This window comes from Elaeis guineensis, chromosome 15, assembly GCF_000442705.2.
Source record: "Elaeis guineensis isolate ETL-2024a chromosome 15, EG11, whole genome shotgun sequence".
NCBI lineage: Eukaryota > Viridiplantae > Streptophyta > Magnoliopsida > Arecales > Arecaceae > Elaeis > Elaeis guineensis.
In genome coordinates, this window is record NC_026007.2 from 63,446,802 (window position 1) to 63,463,617 (window position 16,816).

General features: G+C 35.9%; 1 protein-coding gene across 1 annotated transcript; it reads left to right on the plus strand.

The window, feature by feature from the left end:
- Positions 1 to 8,052: 8,052 nt before the first annotated feature.
- On the plus strand, positions 8,053 to 10,353 carry LOC105058296 (L-type lectin-domain containing receptor kinase S.4-like). Its single transcript, XM_010941176.3, has one exon. The coding sequence runs from the start codon at positions 8,088 to 8,090 to the stop codon at positions 10,080 to 10,082; it is 1,995 nt and encodes a 664-aa protein (XP_010939478.1). The 5' UTR covers positions 8,053 to 8,087; the 3' UTR covers positions 10,083 to 10,353.
- The last annotated feature ends 6,463 nt before the right edge of the window (positions 10,354 to 16,816 follow it).

Sequence of the window (16,816 nt, forward strand, 5' to 3'; positions counted from 1 at the left end):
AAGATCATCAAGCCTCTGAAGATCAACAAATGCTTCATGTGATTGCACATCAAAAATGTAGTTTTTAAGTTGATGCTTAAGTGCTCAAATATCAACACTAAAAAATTCATTAGGATAAAATTCTACCATCTTCATCAATTTTCTGAAACCAAAAGCTCTGAATGAATTCTTGGGACTTAAGCATACCACACAATGAAGTAACTTGGTGTTTACCTCATTGAAATAATTATTTAGCTCACAAAGTTTATATTTATCACCCTATAAAACACATCTACATAATAGTGATGCATGTTAGTAATATGTAGAGCTTTACGCTTTGATCTTTCTTCTTATACACGAACACCATTCATATCAAAGATATCAAAATCATGGTGAGAACAAAATTGGTAGACTTTTTTTAAGAGAATATCCCATTCATCACTCTTATCTTCTGTAATTTTTACTTAGATACTTTTACAAGTTTCATTACATTGATAATATCTTAATCTTCTCTTTGCAAAGCCTTTGATAACTCATCTGTTATCTCCAAAATATCCAACGTTAAATGTAAAAAAGAAGCAAAATCAAATGAGCGTAATGATCTCACAAGAAAACATGCTTCTTTTTTATGTATTGAATTATGAGAATCAAGAAAGATGAAATCAAGAACATCAATCATATTTGAAAATAACTCAATCAAGTTCCAAAGTGATTTATAACGGCTCCATCATGTATCATCTTCTCTTCTAAGAGAAAGTTCTTGATTCAACCTCATCCCAGTTTCAATTTCACCATTGCTTATTGCCTCTGCAATTCTCATGACATGCCTCCAGCGAAATACATCTTTTCTCTTACAAGAAGCTCCAATTACTTAGTTACATGAGAGACCAAGTCAAAAAATTAAATACCATCAATATGCTTCTTTGTGGTAGCCACAATTATCAGTTGAAGTTGATGAGCAAAACAATGCATATAATATACTGATTCATTGTCTCTCAATATCAGAGATTTAAGATCATTGAATTCACCTTACATATTACTGGCTCCATCATAATCCTATCCCCGTATTCTAGATACACTCAATCCATGCTCCAAGAGTATAGAATCAATTACTACTTTTAAGGATATAGTACAAGTATTAGCAACATATACAATGCTAATAAAATATTTTTTGATAATTTTTATTTTATCAATATAACATATTACAACTGCCATTTGTTCTTTTTCAAACATATCACTAGATTCATCAACCAATATCCCAAATAAATTATCTCCAAGATTCTGAATGATCAAATTAATTATTTTTCTTACACCTACATTTGTAAGGTCTTTTTGGATACTAGGGGCTATCTTTTGTTGATTACCCGAGGTATTTTTCAATACCTATATCCATATTCAATTTGGCAACAAGTTTCCCAAGTTCAAAAAATTTTTTTCTATTATTTGAATCTTCTGATTCATCATCATAATGAAAAAGCATTCCTTGATGCAATAAAAAACTTGCACATGTAGTTGAAACATATAATCTATGCCGATATTTATTCTTAACTTGCTCTGATTATTTATGGATAACCACTTGGATAGATTGCTGCTCTTTCATTAAATCTTCATATTTTTTAATGACTTGATTATGAGAACTATTATATATATGAACCAATATGAAGATCCAACCTATCTTTTTTATTCTAATGTGAAAATCTATCCAAAACAAAAATATCTGCCCCACCTTTTTTTTCTTCAAATTTAAATAAGTAGCAATATAAAGAAAAAGTTGCATCTTTTTTAATACTATATTCCAACCAATTTCAATATTGATTAAACCAATTTAGATTAAATCTATGCAATTTTTCTCCAATTGATTTTTATGAAAAAGCATGATTTCGGGGTTGACAAGGACTTTTTTGTAGGTATCTCCTTCTAACTTCATCTTGCTTATTAGGATGATAATCAGAAATTCTTTTTCTCTCTGTTGGATCAGCAGGAAGATTTTCAAAAATCAATTTCAATTTCACCAGAATATGTTTGAGGACTAGAGTTAAAACCACTTCCACTTGCTCCATCTTGACATTAAGATGAGCTTTGTGATAATAGGATTTTTCTTTTCAAGCATCTCTCCATAATTTAACTATTTAAATAAATACTAATAAACTATTTAATTAAACACCAATTAACTATTCAACTAAACTACAAAATCAGACTTTTCATAAAAAAAATCATATAATCATATTAAAATTTTAACAAATAGATAAATAAATATTAGATAATATTAACATAATCGAGAGAGTATCTGATTGATATAAAATAGTAGAATAATCAAATTATAGGACTGCAATGAGTATACAAGAGAGCAAGAGAGGCCGGAGGATAGAGACAGTAGCTGTCGAGTTGCGCCTGTTCTATTAATCTATTTTGTTTGTCATCCTAAGAGAGACGTTCCTAAGAGAAAGAGAGAGTGGGAGAGTTGAGACTTGATTCATTAATTAGGTGCATAGGGTTTTAAAAAAAAAAAATCAGTAGTCGTGTTCGTCTGTTCATCATTCATGAGAGAGAGAGAGAGGGTTCATTCATTAATTAGGTGCTTGGGTAATTTGATTTTTTTAAAAAAAAGTCGGTTTTGGTTGGTGGAAAAAAAAAAGTTAAAGACGTCGGCTGCTGGTGGCCTGGTGGGTTTGAATTTTCAAACCTGAGAACTAGGGGTGTCCTTTATATTAAAAAAGAGGTGTTCCATATATAAAAATATATGCATATATAGTATCATATATATGTATTTTTTTAAAGCCAAGGACACCCCTTGGATATACATAAATCTGTCCCTGTACATGAGGAATTTTATCCACATAATATATTAAAAAAATCATGGATTATGTATTTGCATTAAGGGTGCAAACAAGTTGAACTGCTTGTGAGCTACTCAACCTCAACTTAAGTCTAAGATCCACTGGGCTCGGCTATTATCAAACTCGAGTAGATCGAATGATTTTTTGAGTTGACCTTGAGTAGCATGATATTCGACAGTTTACGAATCTATTCGAATTTATACATATTTTTAATAATATTATTTTTATTTATAATATATATATATTATTAGTAGGCTGAGATTTGAATTTAAGTTCAAACTCGAAATTGAGTATGGCTTGATTGATACTCGAGTCGAGTCAAGTCAATCTCGATTTTTATCTTTTTTTCATTGAGTTGGCCTTGAGCTTAAGATACTAAGACTTGCTCAATATCGAGATGATTTTCGAGTTTGAGTATTTTGAATCAAATTGAGCTCAAGCTACTAGCTACTCGATTTGGCTTGACTCAATTACACTCTTAGTCTGCATGAAGCCATTCTATGTGGATTGTGTGTATGTGTGAACGTGTGTTTATATATATAATCATGGATGAAAGTGGGGGTTGTGCAGGTCCCTAGAGCATTGATATTGTGACTTAAGGAATCACACCCACTGAAATCAATGATAAAGCCCACCTATTGGGCAGTGGGCGATTATCACCATTGCCACTGGTGCGTGTCCATAGTGAGTGGGGAGAGTTGGGTCAGATCAGAGAGATGGACACCACCGATAGGAGGCAGGTGACCATCGGAGTTGGTGGAGGGCAAGCATCAAGAACTAGGAGCTCAAGATGTTGGGAATGAGGTGGACTCTCATGGGGAACACTTCTTACTCAGTTCATAAACACTAGATTGGTCCTCCAAGGTGATTTGTTGTAGTCGCATCTCTTTGCTCATCAATCTATTAGGCTAAGTTAGCCGGTTAGGAAATAATTTGTAAGGTAAAAGAAAGGTAAAAAAAGTCAAAGGTAAGAGATGCTGACTTGAATTCTGGTTTCATGCATTGTAATTGTGAAAACCCGACTCAATTGGACTAAAGAAGTACTGGGCCTGATCCATTTGACTACCCCAGGCTTAAGACAATAGCCCAAATGAGAAAGAAAAAAGATAAAGAAAATATACGATGGGAAGAAGACCCCCATCCAGAGCCTTCTTCCTCTTGTCTTCACCGAAAGGAATTCCATGCCCAGGTGGATTCGCGATGCCTTTCCCGCTCTATTTAATGCCCTCAGCCTCCCTTTGATTCTCCTCATTGATGATCTCAGGCCTCATCAGAATGAGCCATCGGCTCTTTATTTTCTTCCCAATAGCCAGCTGCCACTAGCACTATGACCATCACCACAGGTTGCTGGAAGCCAGTAAGAACCCAACATCCTTTTGACTTAATCTTCTCTCTTTTCTATGGTCCCTTGAGCCCGGATTTTGGTCAGTTACTCTTTGGTTGGAAGAGAAGAATAGGAAAGAAAAGGAAAGAACGGGAGAAAAAGTATTAACTTTCCTTAGTTTTTTTTTATAAAAAAAATAAGAAGAAAGGGAGAGAAACGGAGGGAATATAAATCTCCTCGTATCCTCAACTTTTTTCTTCTTCAAATCGAATAGATTTGGAGAGAAAAAAATGGAGAGTTGATGAATTTTTTATAATTTTTATGTTACCTCTTTAATAATAAACAACAAAATTAATATTTCATTTAAATCTTAAGATTTATTTCAAGCATTTCATCTAAGCCTCTCATCCGATTGAGACTCCCATGGATAAAAAAAATCAACGAAAACAAAAGAAAAGATAGAAAAAATTAAAAAATAAGATTTTTTTATTTTTTATTTTTTTTAGATTTGTTCAGTTTTTTTCAAGAGTATAATAGCAAAAGAAGGTTGTAACATTTTCTTTCTTCTTTGCTTCCAATCAAGAAGGGAAGAAATTTTCTTTTTCTTTCTTTAAACTTTCAATCAAGCGGAAAAAAATATACATACTTTTTTTTCTTTTTTTTTTCTCTCCTTACTAATATTTTCTTTTCTTTTCTTTTCTTCCTCAAACTTCCAACCAAGGCGTTATTGTCAAATATTTACTAAAGAAGGTGATGCCTTGTTTTTCCTAATTAGCAAGGCCAGCCCTCCTACTTTCGGCCATCTTTCCCTTCATTGGTGTACGTCTGTAAAAGCTTTGGTCTCTCCTCTACGGTGAGCTTTGGCCATAATCAGAGTTGAGTCGTCGCTGAATGGGCTAGCACCCGATCAAGCCAAGAATATCTCTTATTTTTTAATTTGTTTCTTTGATTACCTCTTCCATGCTGGTCATCACCATGAATAGTTGATTACGGGACCTCTGGTAGCACTACCTAACTAGCACCATTGTCGGTCAACAGCCACCGTTAGGCTAATAAGGCCTCCCCTATTTTAGGAGGAAGGGTGAGCATAAGCTCCCCTATTTTGCTAATAAGCCAAGTAAAGAAAAAAATAAAAGAAAGAGAAAAGAATAAAAAAAGAAAAGAAAGAAAGAAAGAAAAGGTAGACTTCCTCTCTCTCATTTCTCTCTCTTTTTCATCACTTTCTTGCTAGTTTCTCTTTCTAAATTATTTTTCTCTCTCTTTGGATTTTCTCTCTCTTTTCTTTCTCAGTATGATGTTGGGTGCACCCAGAGGGTCTCTACCCTATGACTTCAATTGATTCTAGTAAAGCAATTTTGAACCATTCTAATAGTCATGTAGTGTATTGGTTCTTACTGGCCTTCATTTAATATCATTAGATTTTGTAACTTTCAATTTCTATTGAACCATCTGTACTCTAGATAGACCTTTGATTAGATATAGTTATTTTGATTGGATCGGCATATATCACTAGGCACTACCACCTAGTCTGGCTTATTGTTTTGAATCCAAGTTGACTCCAATAGAGAAACTTTAAATGATCCTATTGGTCGGCTAGCATGTCTGTATCACTGGAGCCTTTGTCGGATCTCAAGATTTAGTCTTTATTGATTTTGTCGAGTACTTATATCTTAAGTGATTTTGATTAGACAAAGTTATTTGATCAAACTGATCTGTGTTCATCAGGCAGCGTGTCAACCTCCACGTTAACTTTTGTTAGATATTACCAGTTTTATCATCCTCGATCTCTATTAACCTCCTATATTCTAGTCTAGTCATGATCAGTTAAAATTATCTTTATTGGACTGATCAGGAGATGCTACCACTTTGCTATCCTTATGAAAATATCAAAATTTAGGATTTTTATTATAAAATATGCATGATTAAATTTTGATAAAAAAATATATTTTGAATAATAGATTTTGAAGGATCCTTTCAAGATTGATTAAATTTGTTTGTTCATTATTTTTGCCAAGATAAGTAATAAATAATCTTTTAAAGATATTTTATTTAAATAATTTTAGTTTAAAAGTAAAAAAAATAATTATTGATTTATGTGTGTACGAAATTATATTTTAAATAAAGAGTAAACTTGCAAATTTTATGATTTTTTGAAAAATTATGATTTATTGATTTGTTATGAAATATGCATATATTGACTAAAATTATGATATAAATGTTATCTTACAAAAGTATTTTTATATGCATCGTATTTGAACTCTCCACCTAACTATAGTTTAGCTTGCCAATGAGATTTGTGCATTGGTTCTTTGAACTTTGTCAATAGAGATTGTGCATTGATTCTTTGGATCCTATCAATGGGGGTTATGCATTGACATTTTGATTATAATTGAGCTCATTATTTCTATTCTGATCCTACCACAAGATATAAGTATGGTTATAGCTAAGGCTGATGAGTTGAATGCATTTATTTCGAATTGGATCATTGAATATATATGTAAAATATATTTGAAAGAATTTGATTGCATGAGTTATATTCCTATGTTTATTCATAGCATTTGTTTTATATATTTTATGATAATATCTAAAATTTGTAGTTAAGATATTAATTACTTATTAAACAGTCTAGCTCGTTACTCTATATTTTACAATTTTTACAGATTTAAAGGACCAGCTTAACTTAGGGATTAATTATGGGAAAGCAATTAGAAGTAGGATTTTATATCCTTATTTTAGATTAGGATTTACTAAAGTTTGATACAAAACTTGAAATTTTATTTTGTAAGGCATTTGATTTAGTTATTTAAATTAAGTTGAACGTTAACTTATTAATTATTTATCCTACTATTATTTTATGATATCATGAAGAAATATTTTATATACTTGTGAGGAGAGTTTCTTGTGAGTATGTGGTGGTTGTAACGATCCTGGCTTGCGATCTTAAATCGAGGATGTGATATTTTACTATGATAAAAAGCCATATAAAATTTGTGGCATTCTAAATTAGTCTTTGTAATCACAAAATAAATTCCATTAAGAAATAGCATTTAGACAATTCGCTCCAAACCTAGAGTATAGCTCAGAGGTGGTATTTCCTTGCAGGGTTGAGAATTTTTTGCCTTTCTGATCAACACACAGCCATTCTTAATCTCCAGTATAATTGTGGGTGTTCCTGCAAAACGGCAGAAAAATAATCCTTAAAAGTAATGAGATACATTGCAGGTACAAAAATATGGAATGCGCTGGGCATTTATAAGATTAGCCAATCTTCGGGATTTTGAAGAATTTTCTAGCAGCCAAAGCCAGGTGAGTTGCTGTAAACACAACCACCTAACATATAATTAGTGGTTGGAAATAAATGTTTTATTTATTTGTCCAATCGCTCTCAAATTCGTACTTTTGACTGTTGGAAATTTTTAAATTTTTTATATCTTAATTTTTAAAATAGACTATTAATTCTTTCCTTTTTAAATGATTAAAAAATTTAAAATTTGATTTCAATAATCCTACATCCGTTGTTTCGAAAGTCTTGGTCCTGGCACGAGAATGCCCGTATCGATTGGGCCGATCTTGTCCTTCAGCGAAGGCATCACTATCTGAAGATGAGAATTGGAACTGATGCGCAAAAGTCTACATTTTTGTCCAAGTGCAGAAGTATTGCAATTATTAATTATTATTGTTCGGAAGTCATCCAAGCCGCCTAGGCTAGCATTTGTCGCCCTGCAATTATTTCTAACTGGACCCGCACTTGGCCGTCGAAGTTGGAAACTTTTTATTTTCGCTCGTCATCTTCTGAATAGTTCAAAAGGACTCGTTCGTTCCATTCACTCAAAAAGACTTCCCAACGATTTTACCCCAAAAAAAAAAAAAAAAACTTCTCAACGAGCTTGTCCATCGCAAAGGCCCCCTTGTCTCCACTATCTTCTCCTGGTTTTCCTCAAGTTATCATGGTAGCATCCATTGTGCTTCCGTTCCTCGTTCTTCTCTTGGCTAGCTCTTCTCTCTCAGTTAATATCGATTTTACCTACAACGGTTTTAAATCAGCCACTAATCTGAGTTTAGGTGGCTCTGCTCGTACCGCATCAAATGGAGTGCTTCAGCTCACCAATGACACACACAAAGTTACGGGCCATGCCTTCTTCTCCTCACCAATTCAAATGCTGCTCAACACTCGCTCCATGACGCCGACTACAATCTCCTTCAGCACCATCTTCGTCTTCGACATCATCACTGTCGGGAACCTAGGCGGCCATGGCTTGGCATTTGCAGTGGCCCCTACGAAGACTCTCAGAGGCGGTTGTTGCAACTACCTTGGCCTCCTCAATAGCAGTAACAATGGAAATTCTTCCAACCATGTCTTTGCGGTTGAGTTTGACACCATCCCGAAATCTAGTTCATTCGCGGACATCCATGAGAGTGAAGTTGGGGTCGATATAAACAGCGTTGTTCCCAATGTTTCGATACCTACCTCCTACTACGCTAATAGTTCCAAGATGGTGAATTTTAAACTGGGAAGTGGGCAACCAATTCAGGCCTGGATAGATTACGATGGTGTTTCAAAAATTCTGAATGTGACCATTGCTCCCTTCTCCGTAGGCAAACCAAGCCGACCTCTCATATCACACGCCATCGATCTGTCACCAGTTCTTAAAAAATACATGTATGTTGGTTTCTCTTCATCGACAGGAGAGCTCTCGAGTTCTCATTACATTTTGGGATGGAGCTTTCGGACCAATGGCGTGGCGAGCTCCCTTGATCTATCTCACCTACCCCTTCCTCCACAACCAGCGAAAGCTTCATCGACTTCTAAATTCTCTGGAATCAAAATTGGGGGCGTATCTTCTCTTGCTACGCTTCTTTTAGTAGCGCTTGCATTCTCTGTTTCCTGGCACTTATGGCAGAAGGCAAAGCTTGCAGAGACTCTTGAGGATTGGGAATTAGATTATCCTCAAAGGTTCCCGTACAAGGACCTTTACAAGGCAACCAAAGGATTCAAAGAGACGGAGCTTCTTGGCTCGGGTGGCTTTGGCCTTGTGTACAAGGGCACTCTACCACGCACTGGAGAAGAAGTTGCAGTCAAGAAGATCTCTAGTAATTCCAGGCAAGGAGTGAGAGAATTCATTGCCGAGGTGGCGTGCTTGGGCCGCATGAGACACAGGAATTTGGTGCAGCTCCAAGGATGGTGCAAGCGAAACGAAGACCTCCTCCTCGTCTATGAGCTCATGCCAAATGGCAGCCTTGACACCTTCCTCTTTGAAGGTGAGAAGTGTGGGCTGTTGAGTTGGGATCAGCGGTTTAAGATCCTCAAGGGAGTTGCTTTGGGACTCCTCTACCTACATGAAGAATGGGAGCAAGTAGTTGTCCACAGAGACATCAAGTCTAGCAACGTTCTATTGGATGATGATATGAATGGAAGGTTGGGAGACTTCGGTCTTGCTAGATTATACGAGCGTGGTAAGAATCCTCACACGACGCTTGTGGTTGGAACCTTAGGATACATCGCACCAGAACTATCATGCACCGGCAAACCCATGGCCAGTTCGGATGTCTTCGCTTATGGCATATTGCTTTTAGAGGTGGCGTGTGGTCGGAGGCCAATCAAGCACGATGCTCCAACGGGACAGCTGCTCTTGAAGGACTGGGTGAGGGAGTGCAAAATGAGAGGCCAAATATTGGAGGCTGTGGATCCCAAGCTCGGAGAGTCCTATGTAAGGGAGGAAGTTGAGCTGGTACTAAAGCTAGGACTGGTTTGTTCGCAGTCCATTCCAGAGGTCAGGCCTACCATGAGACAGGTGATCCAGTATCTTAACGGGGATGACAGTCTCGCAGATGAGGTGGCCCTGGTGTTCTTAGAAGCTGATTCTTTGGATTTGGCATCACCCAACTTAAATCTTTCATCGATTACTATGGTGTCTTCCAACTCCCTCAGCGGAGGTAGGTAGGTGTGAGAGGGTTCCATGACCAGTATGACAAAGGCTTTCATGGGTGCTTTCGACTTCTTGTTGGTTTATCGCATGTATTCTTCCATTGCTGGTTAATTAAGGGGTCTCTTTGAAAGAACAGGAGGATAGTGGAACAGGTGTAGATGGAGGATCCGGTCGGGCATTTCCAAGATTACTCCTTTCATAACGTTCCTCTATTTAGCTCACGGTGTATCTTTTTCCCTCAGTCTCTCTCTCTCTTTTTAAAATAATAATAATATATTTTTCTTCATTTCTTTTTTTTTGACATATTTCTTTTCATTTTAGTGCCACCATAAGCATACATCATATCTCATCGCAGCTAAAGCAACCCCACTACTCGCGTGAATAGGTGGTTTGGACCGAGCTAGTAATTTAAATATTTCATAAATCATAATTATAGTTAGTATAAACTCTTGGTATATAAGTAATTGCATTATTCTTTTTTGTTAGTAGTAATAGTTATTTTTTTTAATTTTAAATATCATCATAAGCATAAACATCATGTCATATCCGTACTAGTAATTCAGCTACTTATGTGAATAGATGGATTGGATTGAGTTTATTTTAATAATATTAAATACTTTATAAAATTATAATTATGATTAGAATAAGCCCTTTGTGCGAATAGGTGTGATACCCAAGCATATCCCATGACCAAGAAGCACGGGCGAGATACATGGTATATCTTCTTATCACCAATGTATAGCCCTAAACCACTGGGGGATGGGCTTTGGGTCTGTATATAATTGGATTCTCGAGAATCCTCTAGGTAAGTTCTCTTTTGACTCTTGTACACTGCATTTCTACCCTTTTTAAGCTTTGTATTATTCCTTGAGAGTTTTGTTTGGTTTAGGTATCGAAGAGTCCCTCGTCGGACATATTTCAATGGGTGGACTTCTTTATTTTTATTATTTTAGGATAGAGAGAAAGCATTGAAGTGCTACTCAAAGCTATTTCTGTGTCATCCAATGTCAACTTAAGGGTGCTCGGTGTTGGGATCACTATCAATTGAGTATAGTGGCCATCAAAACATCACCGTAGAGGTTTGCAGCGACCTCTTTTGGTATCTCCGATCCGAGTGGTAGACAAATTGAGTCTCCAACAACACCCACCAACTCGGTCTTTGGTCGATCTGGTTCCCAACAACTATAGATTGGTGCTAGAATCTTGATCTTATATTTGGAGATCTGGTTGATCGAGTGGATGATACATAGTGATGAAGTCAAGGAGAACCCGTGGCAGCAATTAAGCCACTCAATAGGATTTAACCATGAAGTCCAATAACTCCTTATAGAGCCCTTGAAGAGCTCCATAGTAGAAGCCACAACTTGATCTGCTTGTCACCACTGAGCAATTCCTTCTACTCATGCAATAGGTTTAGATGCTGACCATAATCATCAAGAACTTGTAATAGATGACTGCCAACTACTAACAGTAGCAATCGTGGTTGCAACAACCACCATAGTAGACTTATGCCGTGAGAGATCAGGAGGATATCCAATGTAGTTGGCTTATTATTCCCATCTTCAGAGTCCAAGATGGGCCCGACGTAGCCATTCTTCTCATCCATAGAACATAGGGCAATGGGGATGACAACGATCCCTGAGCTCGCAGTCTCAAGAGGGATCAATGCTGGAACATTCATCCCATCACCGATAGGAGAGGATCTTTAGGAGGGAGCTTGACCTCAAATGTAGGTTTGAGGAGATGGATCGGCACCTTGATGCTTTAAGAGGCCACAATGTTGAGCTTGAAGACGAAGCCGACTTCACAACCAACCCTCCATTCTTAGCAAAGATCATGGAGGGATCTCTTGCTCCTCGATTCAAGATGCCCTAGTTGGAGACCCACAATACAATTACTGACCTCCTAGGCCACTTAAAAGGTTTTAGAGCTCTCATGATGCTCCAGGAGGCCATCAACGTAATGCTTTGTCAAGCTTTCCCAGCTACTCTTAGGAAGGCAGTTCGATTGTGGTACACTGAGCTATAGTTGAATTGAATTCACTCCTTTAAAAGGTTGGTTGACTATTCATGTCATACTTTATCAATAATCATTGGCAAAAGAAAATCTCAGACTACCTATTTGCCATCAAGTAGTAGGGTGGCGAGTTCCTTTGGGACTATGTCAACTACTTTAACATGGCGATCTTAGAAGTGCGCAACTTGAATTATTCAGTTGTAGTGTCCACATTGAAGTGTGGGTTGAAGACCTCTAAGTTCTTCTACTCTCTTGAGAAGTTCCCAAGAAGCTATTTGGAGCTACTCGCCCGAGCTGAAAGATTCATAAATATAAAAGCTAGATGCATCGGCAAGGTTGAATAAATGGTAGTTGAGCTTGGGATAGGTGCTTCTGATGGACTGGATGAGGGAGTGCAAAATGAGAGGCCAACTATTGGAGGCCGTGGATCCCAAGCTATTGAATCCTATGTGAGGGAGGAAGGTGAGCAAATACTTAAGCTAGGACTATAAATTTGTTCTTTGTCGATTCTAGAGGTTAGGCCTACCATAAAGCAGGTCATATCCAATACCTCAACGGGGATGACAATCTCGTAGATGATGTGGCCCTTGTGTACTTAGAAGTGGATTCTTTGGATTTGGCATCATGCAACTCATATCCTTCATCCTTTAATATGGTGTCTTCCAGCTCCCTCGTCAAAGGCAGGTTGGTGTGAGGGGGTTTCTTGACCAATATGTACAAAGGCTTTCATTGGTGCTTTCGAATTATAAGTAGTTTATGGCTTGTATTCTTCTGTTGTTAGATAAGGGTTCTCTTAATTAGAAAGAATAGGCGGATAGAGGAATAGGGTGGATGGAGGCCCGGTATGGAATATCCCAGCTTAGTCTTTCTCTGTCGTATCTCTACTTAGCTTTTCATGTATCTATTTCTTTTTTTCTTTTTTCTTTCCATAGTAATAGAAGTTCTTTTCTTCCAATAAACATTATATCTTATCCCAGCTAGTAACCCAACTACTCATGTGACTAAGTGGAGTGGACTAAGCTTCTTTTAACAATACGAATACTTCATAAATTATAATTATGATTGAAATAAACTCTTGGTATATAATGTAACAACATTAATCTTTTCTTTGTTTTTCCAATAGTAACAACTATTTTGTTTATTTTACATGTCACCATAAGCACAAATATCAAATCTTATCACAAGTAATACTCAGTTGCTCCTGTGAATAGGTTGAGTGGACTGAGCTTCTTCTAATAATTTTAATAATTCATAAAATTATAATTATGATTGGAATAAACTCTTGATATATAACATAATAGCATTACTTTTTTTCTTCCAAGTAGAAATAGGTTTTTTTCTTTTAATTTTAAACATCACTATAAGCATAAACATCATATCTTATCCTAACCAGTCACCGAGCTACTCGTGTGAATATTTGGATTGGACCAATTGAGCTTCTTCTCATATTTTGAATACTTCATAGAAATCATGATTATGATTAGAATAAACTCGTGGTATATAAGGTAATGTATTAATGCTTTAAAAAATTGTATTGGCTTTCAAAATTAGATGTCTTTACGCAAGGATCCAAAACCTCACCTATAAAGGATTGATGAAAGATGTTATTAGGGTTTTTTTATATTTGTATAAGTGCTCAAAATCTCCTCAATATATAATCAATGTTGGACTAAATATTCACCAGTTAAATCCAAATTTGATAGCAATTGTAATGATCCAAGATCTCATTCAAAAAGGCTAATAAGAAAGTATTATTTAGATTCTTTAGCTTTTCTATAAATATCTAAAATCTTCTTAGCATATAACTGAGGTACAACTAAATAAGCCTATATATACAGATCCTTATAACTTAGTACTCCTATTTCAACATAATATGCATCAAAGGTCATTTTTAACATTTTTGATGATATTTAGCAAATGAACGTTTGGCATATCTATCATTTTTTGGCTTTATCAACCTATATTATTGATGGCAAATTTTTTTGGAGATATCTAACCACACCTATTTAGGCCCAATCAAAAGTCGAGACACTTATCACCTTGTGCAAAATCTGACTTCGGACAAGATTCTTTGTCCAAAACTAGAATTGATTTAGGTCCAAGGCCACATATAGAAATAAACAAGAATTTTATTATATTATTACTTAAAAAACATTCAACTATACAAATCTAAAGAATAAAAAGGAAAATTTAAATTTTGCATGTTTTCATCTACTGCAATTCCCCATTAGTCAGCTTTATTTTAGTTGTAGATTCAATAAACATTAGGAAAACTAGCTATAGGATCCATCCAATTTCTTGCCCTCTTTTCATTTTTTTCCAACAAAGAGAACTAAAAGGATATAGAGCACAAACCCATGTGATCACTTTCTCTTTTTTTTTTTCTCTCCCAAAGAGAGAGAGATATATACTGAAAGGGCAACTCTTTTTGGTGGTACTCCTCTTCATCTCTCAAATATTATCTTCCTTAAATTTTCTAAATCCTTCTTTGATTTGCTTGATATCCCAAAACAAGCTTTGGTTTTAAATCGTAGCATTAACCATCAAAGAGCTTAGGGTATTTTATTTTTATTTTTTGATTTTTGTTTTATGTAAATCTTATTGTAAATCTCATAGGAGGAAGGAGACGGATACAGTGGTGTCTAGGACTCTCATTGGGTAAAGGGAAGAGAGGAGATTAAGAGCTGATCGGGATGAAGCTTCATCTCTCCCTGCCTCCTATTTGATTCCCTCTCTCCCATTATTCCTCCTCTTTTATATTGCTTTTAATGGTGCTAGGCTCCCCAATAGCCTTATCTTTGTACCCACTTTGCGTAAATGAGATGTGCAGTGGTTTTTTTACGGGTTCTCAAAAAGAAGAAGAAAGAAAAAAAGACAAAGCATAGCCTTTAAGATTAAAATTACTAATAATCATTTATGATTAATTTTTTTATCTTGCTAGATTTTCTACTTTGCTATCTCTGTGGCTTCCCTTGGTACTACTACTAGAATAAGCAGAATTGGAATAATAACTATTGTAACATAAGCAATGAAGGAGAATTTATGAAGTCCTTCCTTGAAGCCGGAGGTTATTTATCCTATCTTATCCTAATTATCTGCTTTTCTTCATCTTGAAGCTTGCAGAAATCTTATACAGCTATAGATTGATACCAACATGCTTTATTTACTATTCTTCCACGTTAGCTTGCTGCTGTCAAGGCAAATAAATCTATATCTCAAACAAAATATGTAGATTCAAAAATTTAATAGTAAATCACAATTATAGGTGTTTCAAATACAATAATAAAACCACTTTATAAAGAATTCTTAAAATCAGTGAGACATAACTTATATTTAGTTAACATCACATGAATCATTAACTTCAAAGTCACATGATCAGAGTTCAAAAACAAAGCTATCACAACTCTAACAAATTCAATAATATTTTTAAGTTTATTGGATCTAATATAAGAATATATAAATAGCTTTCTTTGTACCAAAAGCTCTTCATTCAGAAGTCCATTCCAGTTCTTTTTGTAGCAAGACTTATTGTCCGAAGTAGTCCAAAGAATTTTGCGAGAAACAAAAATATAGTTTATGTGCACGTATATCAAAATTTTGTTCTAGGAATACCCTTGAATATAAGCTCTCTTCCCCTCCCTCCCTCTCTCTAACAAGTGCTCACAATTTCTTTTGGAAATTTGTTTGGGGAGGAAGTCTAATATTCAGGTAAAATATAAACATTAGCCAAAAGTGATGTGAGAATTTAAAATATCAATTATAAGATAAAAATAGTTTATTTTTGGTCATACATGAACCCACAAACATGGGAAAAAACCAAGTACATCAACAAATAGCATTATTAGTTTAATAATTCTTGTTTATTTTATGAAGGAATCATGAGAAGCAAATCACAACGTAGTGAGCAGTACAGACCGTTGTGATGGGTGTTTGAATGGGAGACCATTGTGACTGCTTTTGTATGCTTTGAGATTCCTACTTCGGTCCATCCGCATGTGATCACCGGTGATCTGGTGGGCCGTCGCATTCGTCATAGTCGGAAAGGATGTCGACCAACCATCGGGACCTTCTTAGGACCTCGAAAGTGGCTGATCGATTGGAAACAAACTGGAGGAGGGCTGTGCAAGGCCAGACTATTTGGATCTCCCCGAAGCTGTCACCGGAGGAGGTGAACATGCTGGCTCGATGGTATCTGGAGGTCATCGAGGCCCCGATGGCGGTTTTAAGGGAGAGATCAGAGATCTGGGCCGTGGCCGCGGTGGTGGCAAAGAGCTTGGACCGATTGAAGAAAATACTGACAGTTCTATGCATGCAATTTTAAAATTTTCACGATGGATCTTCTAAGATTAAATACTTTAATCTATTTTACACGCATAAAATCTAATCTAAACTACCATGCCAAGATCTATAATATGATTTAATATGAATTTAAGATCTGAAAATAAAAAATCTATATCGATCTAATCAATACTGTAGGCTAGATCTAACCCTTAGATCTATCAAAACAAATCTAACGAGTTCAAAACTCATTACCAAATTATGGGTTGCTGATTTCCACAAGTATTTCACGTGGGAAAGAGTTTCTTCAGATTGCTCGCAGCCGCACTAAGGAGTTTGATCTTGATAGATCGTCCACACGAAGAACGGATGCTGATTAGGCTCCTCAAGAGTGCTAGCTCGCAAAGATTTTTGAAGGTTGATCTACTTCTTCTTCCTTTGATCTCTTGGACGCT

What these genes read in the sequence shown, in the direction of transcription:
- LOC105058296 (XM_010941176.3), top strand. Translation starts at nt 8,088, where the DNA reads ATGGTAGCATCCATTGTGCTTCCGTTCCTCGTTCTTCTCTTGGCTAGC.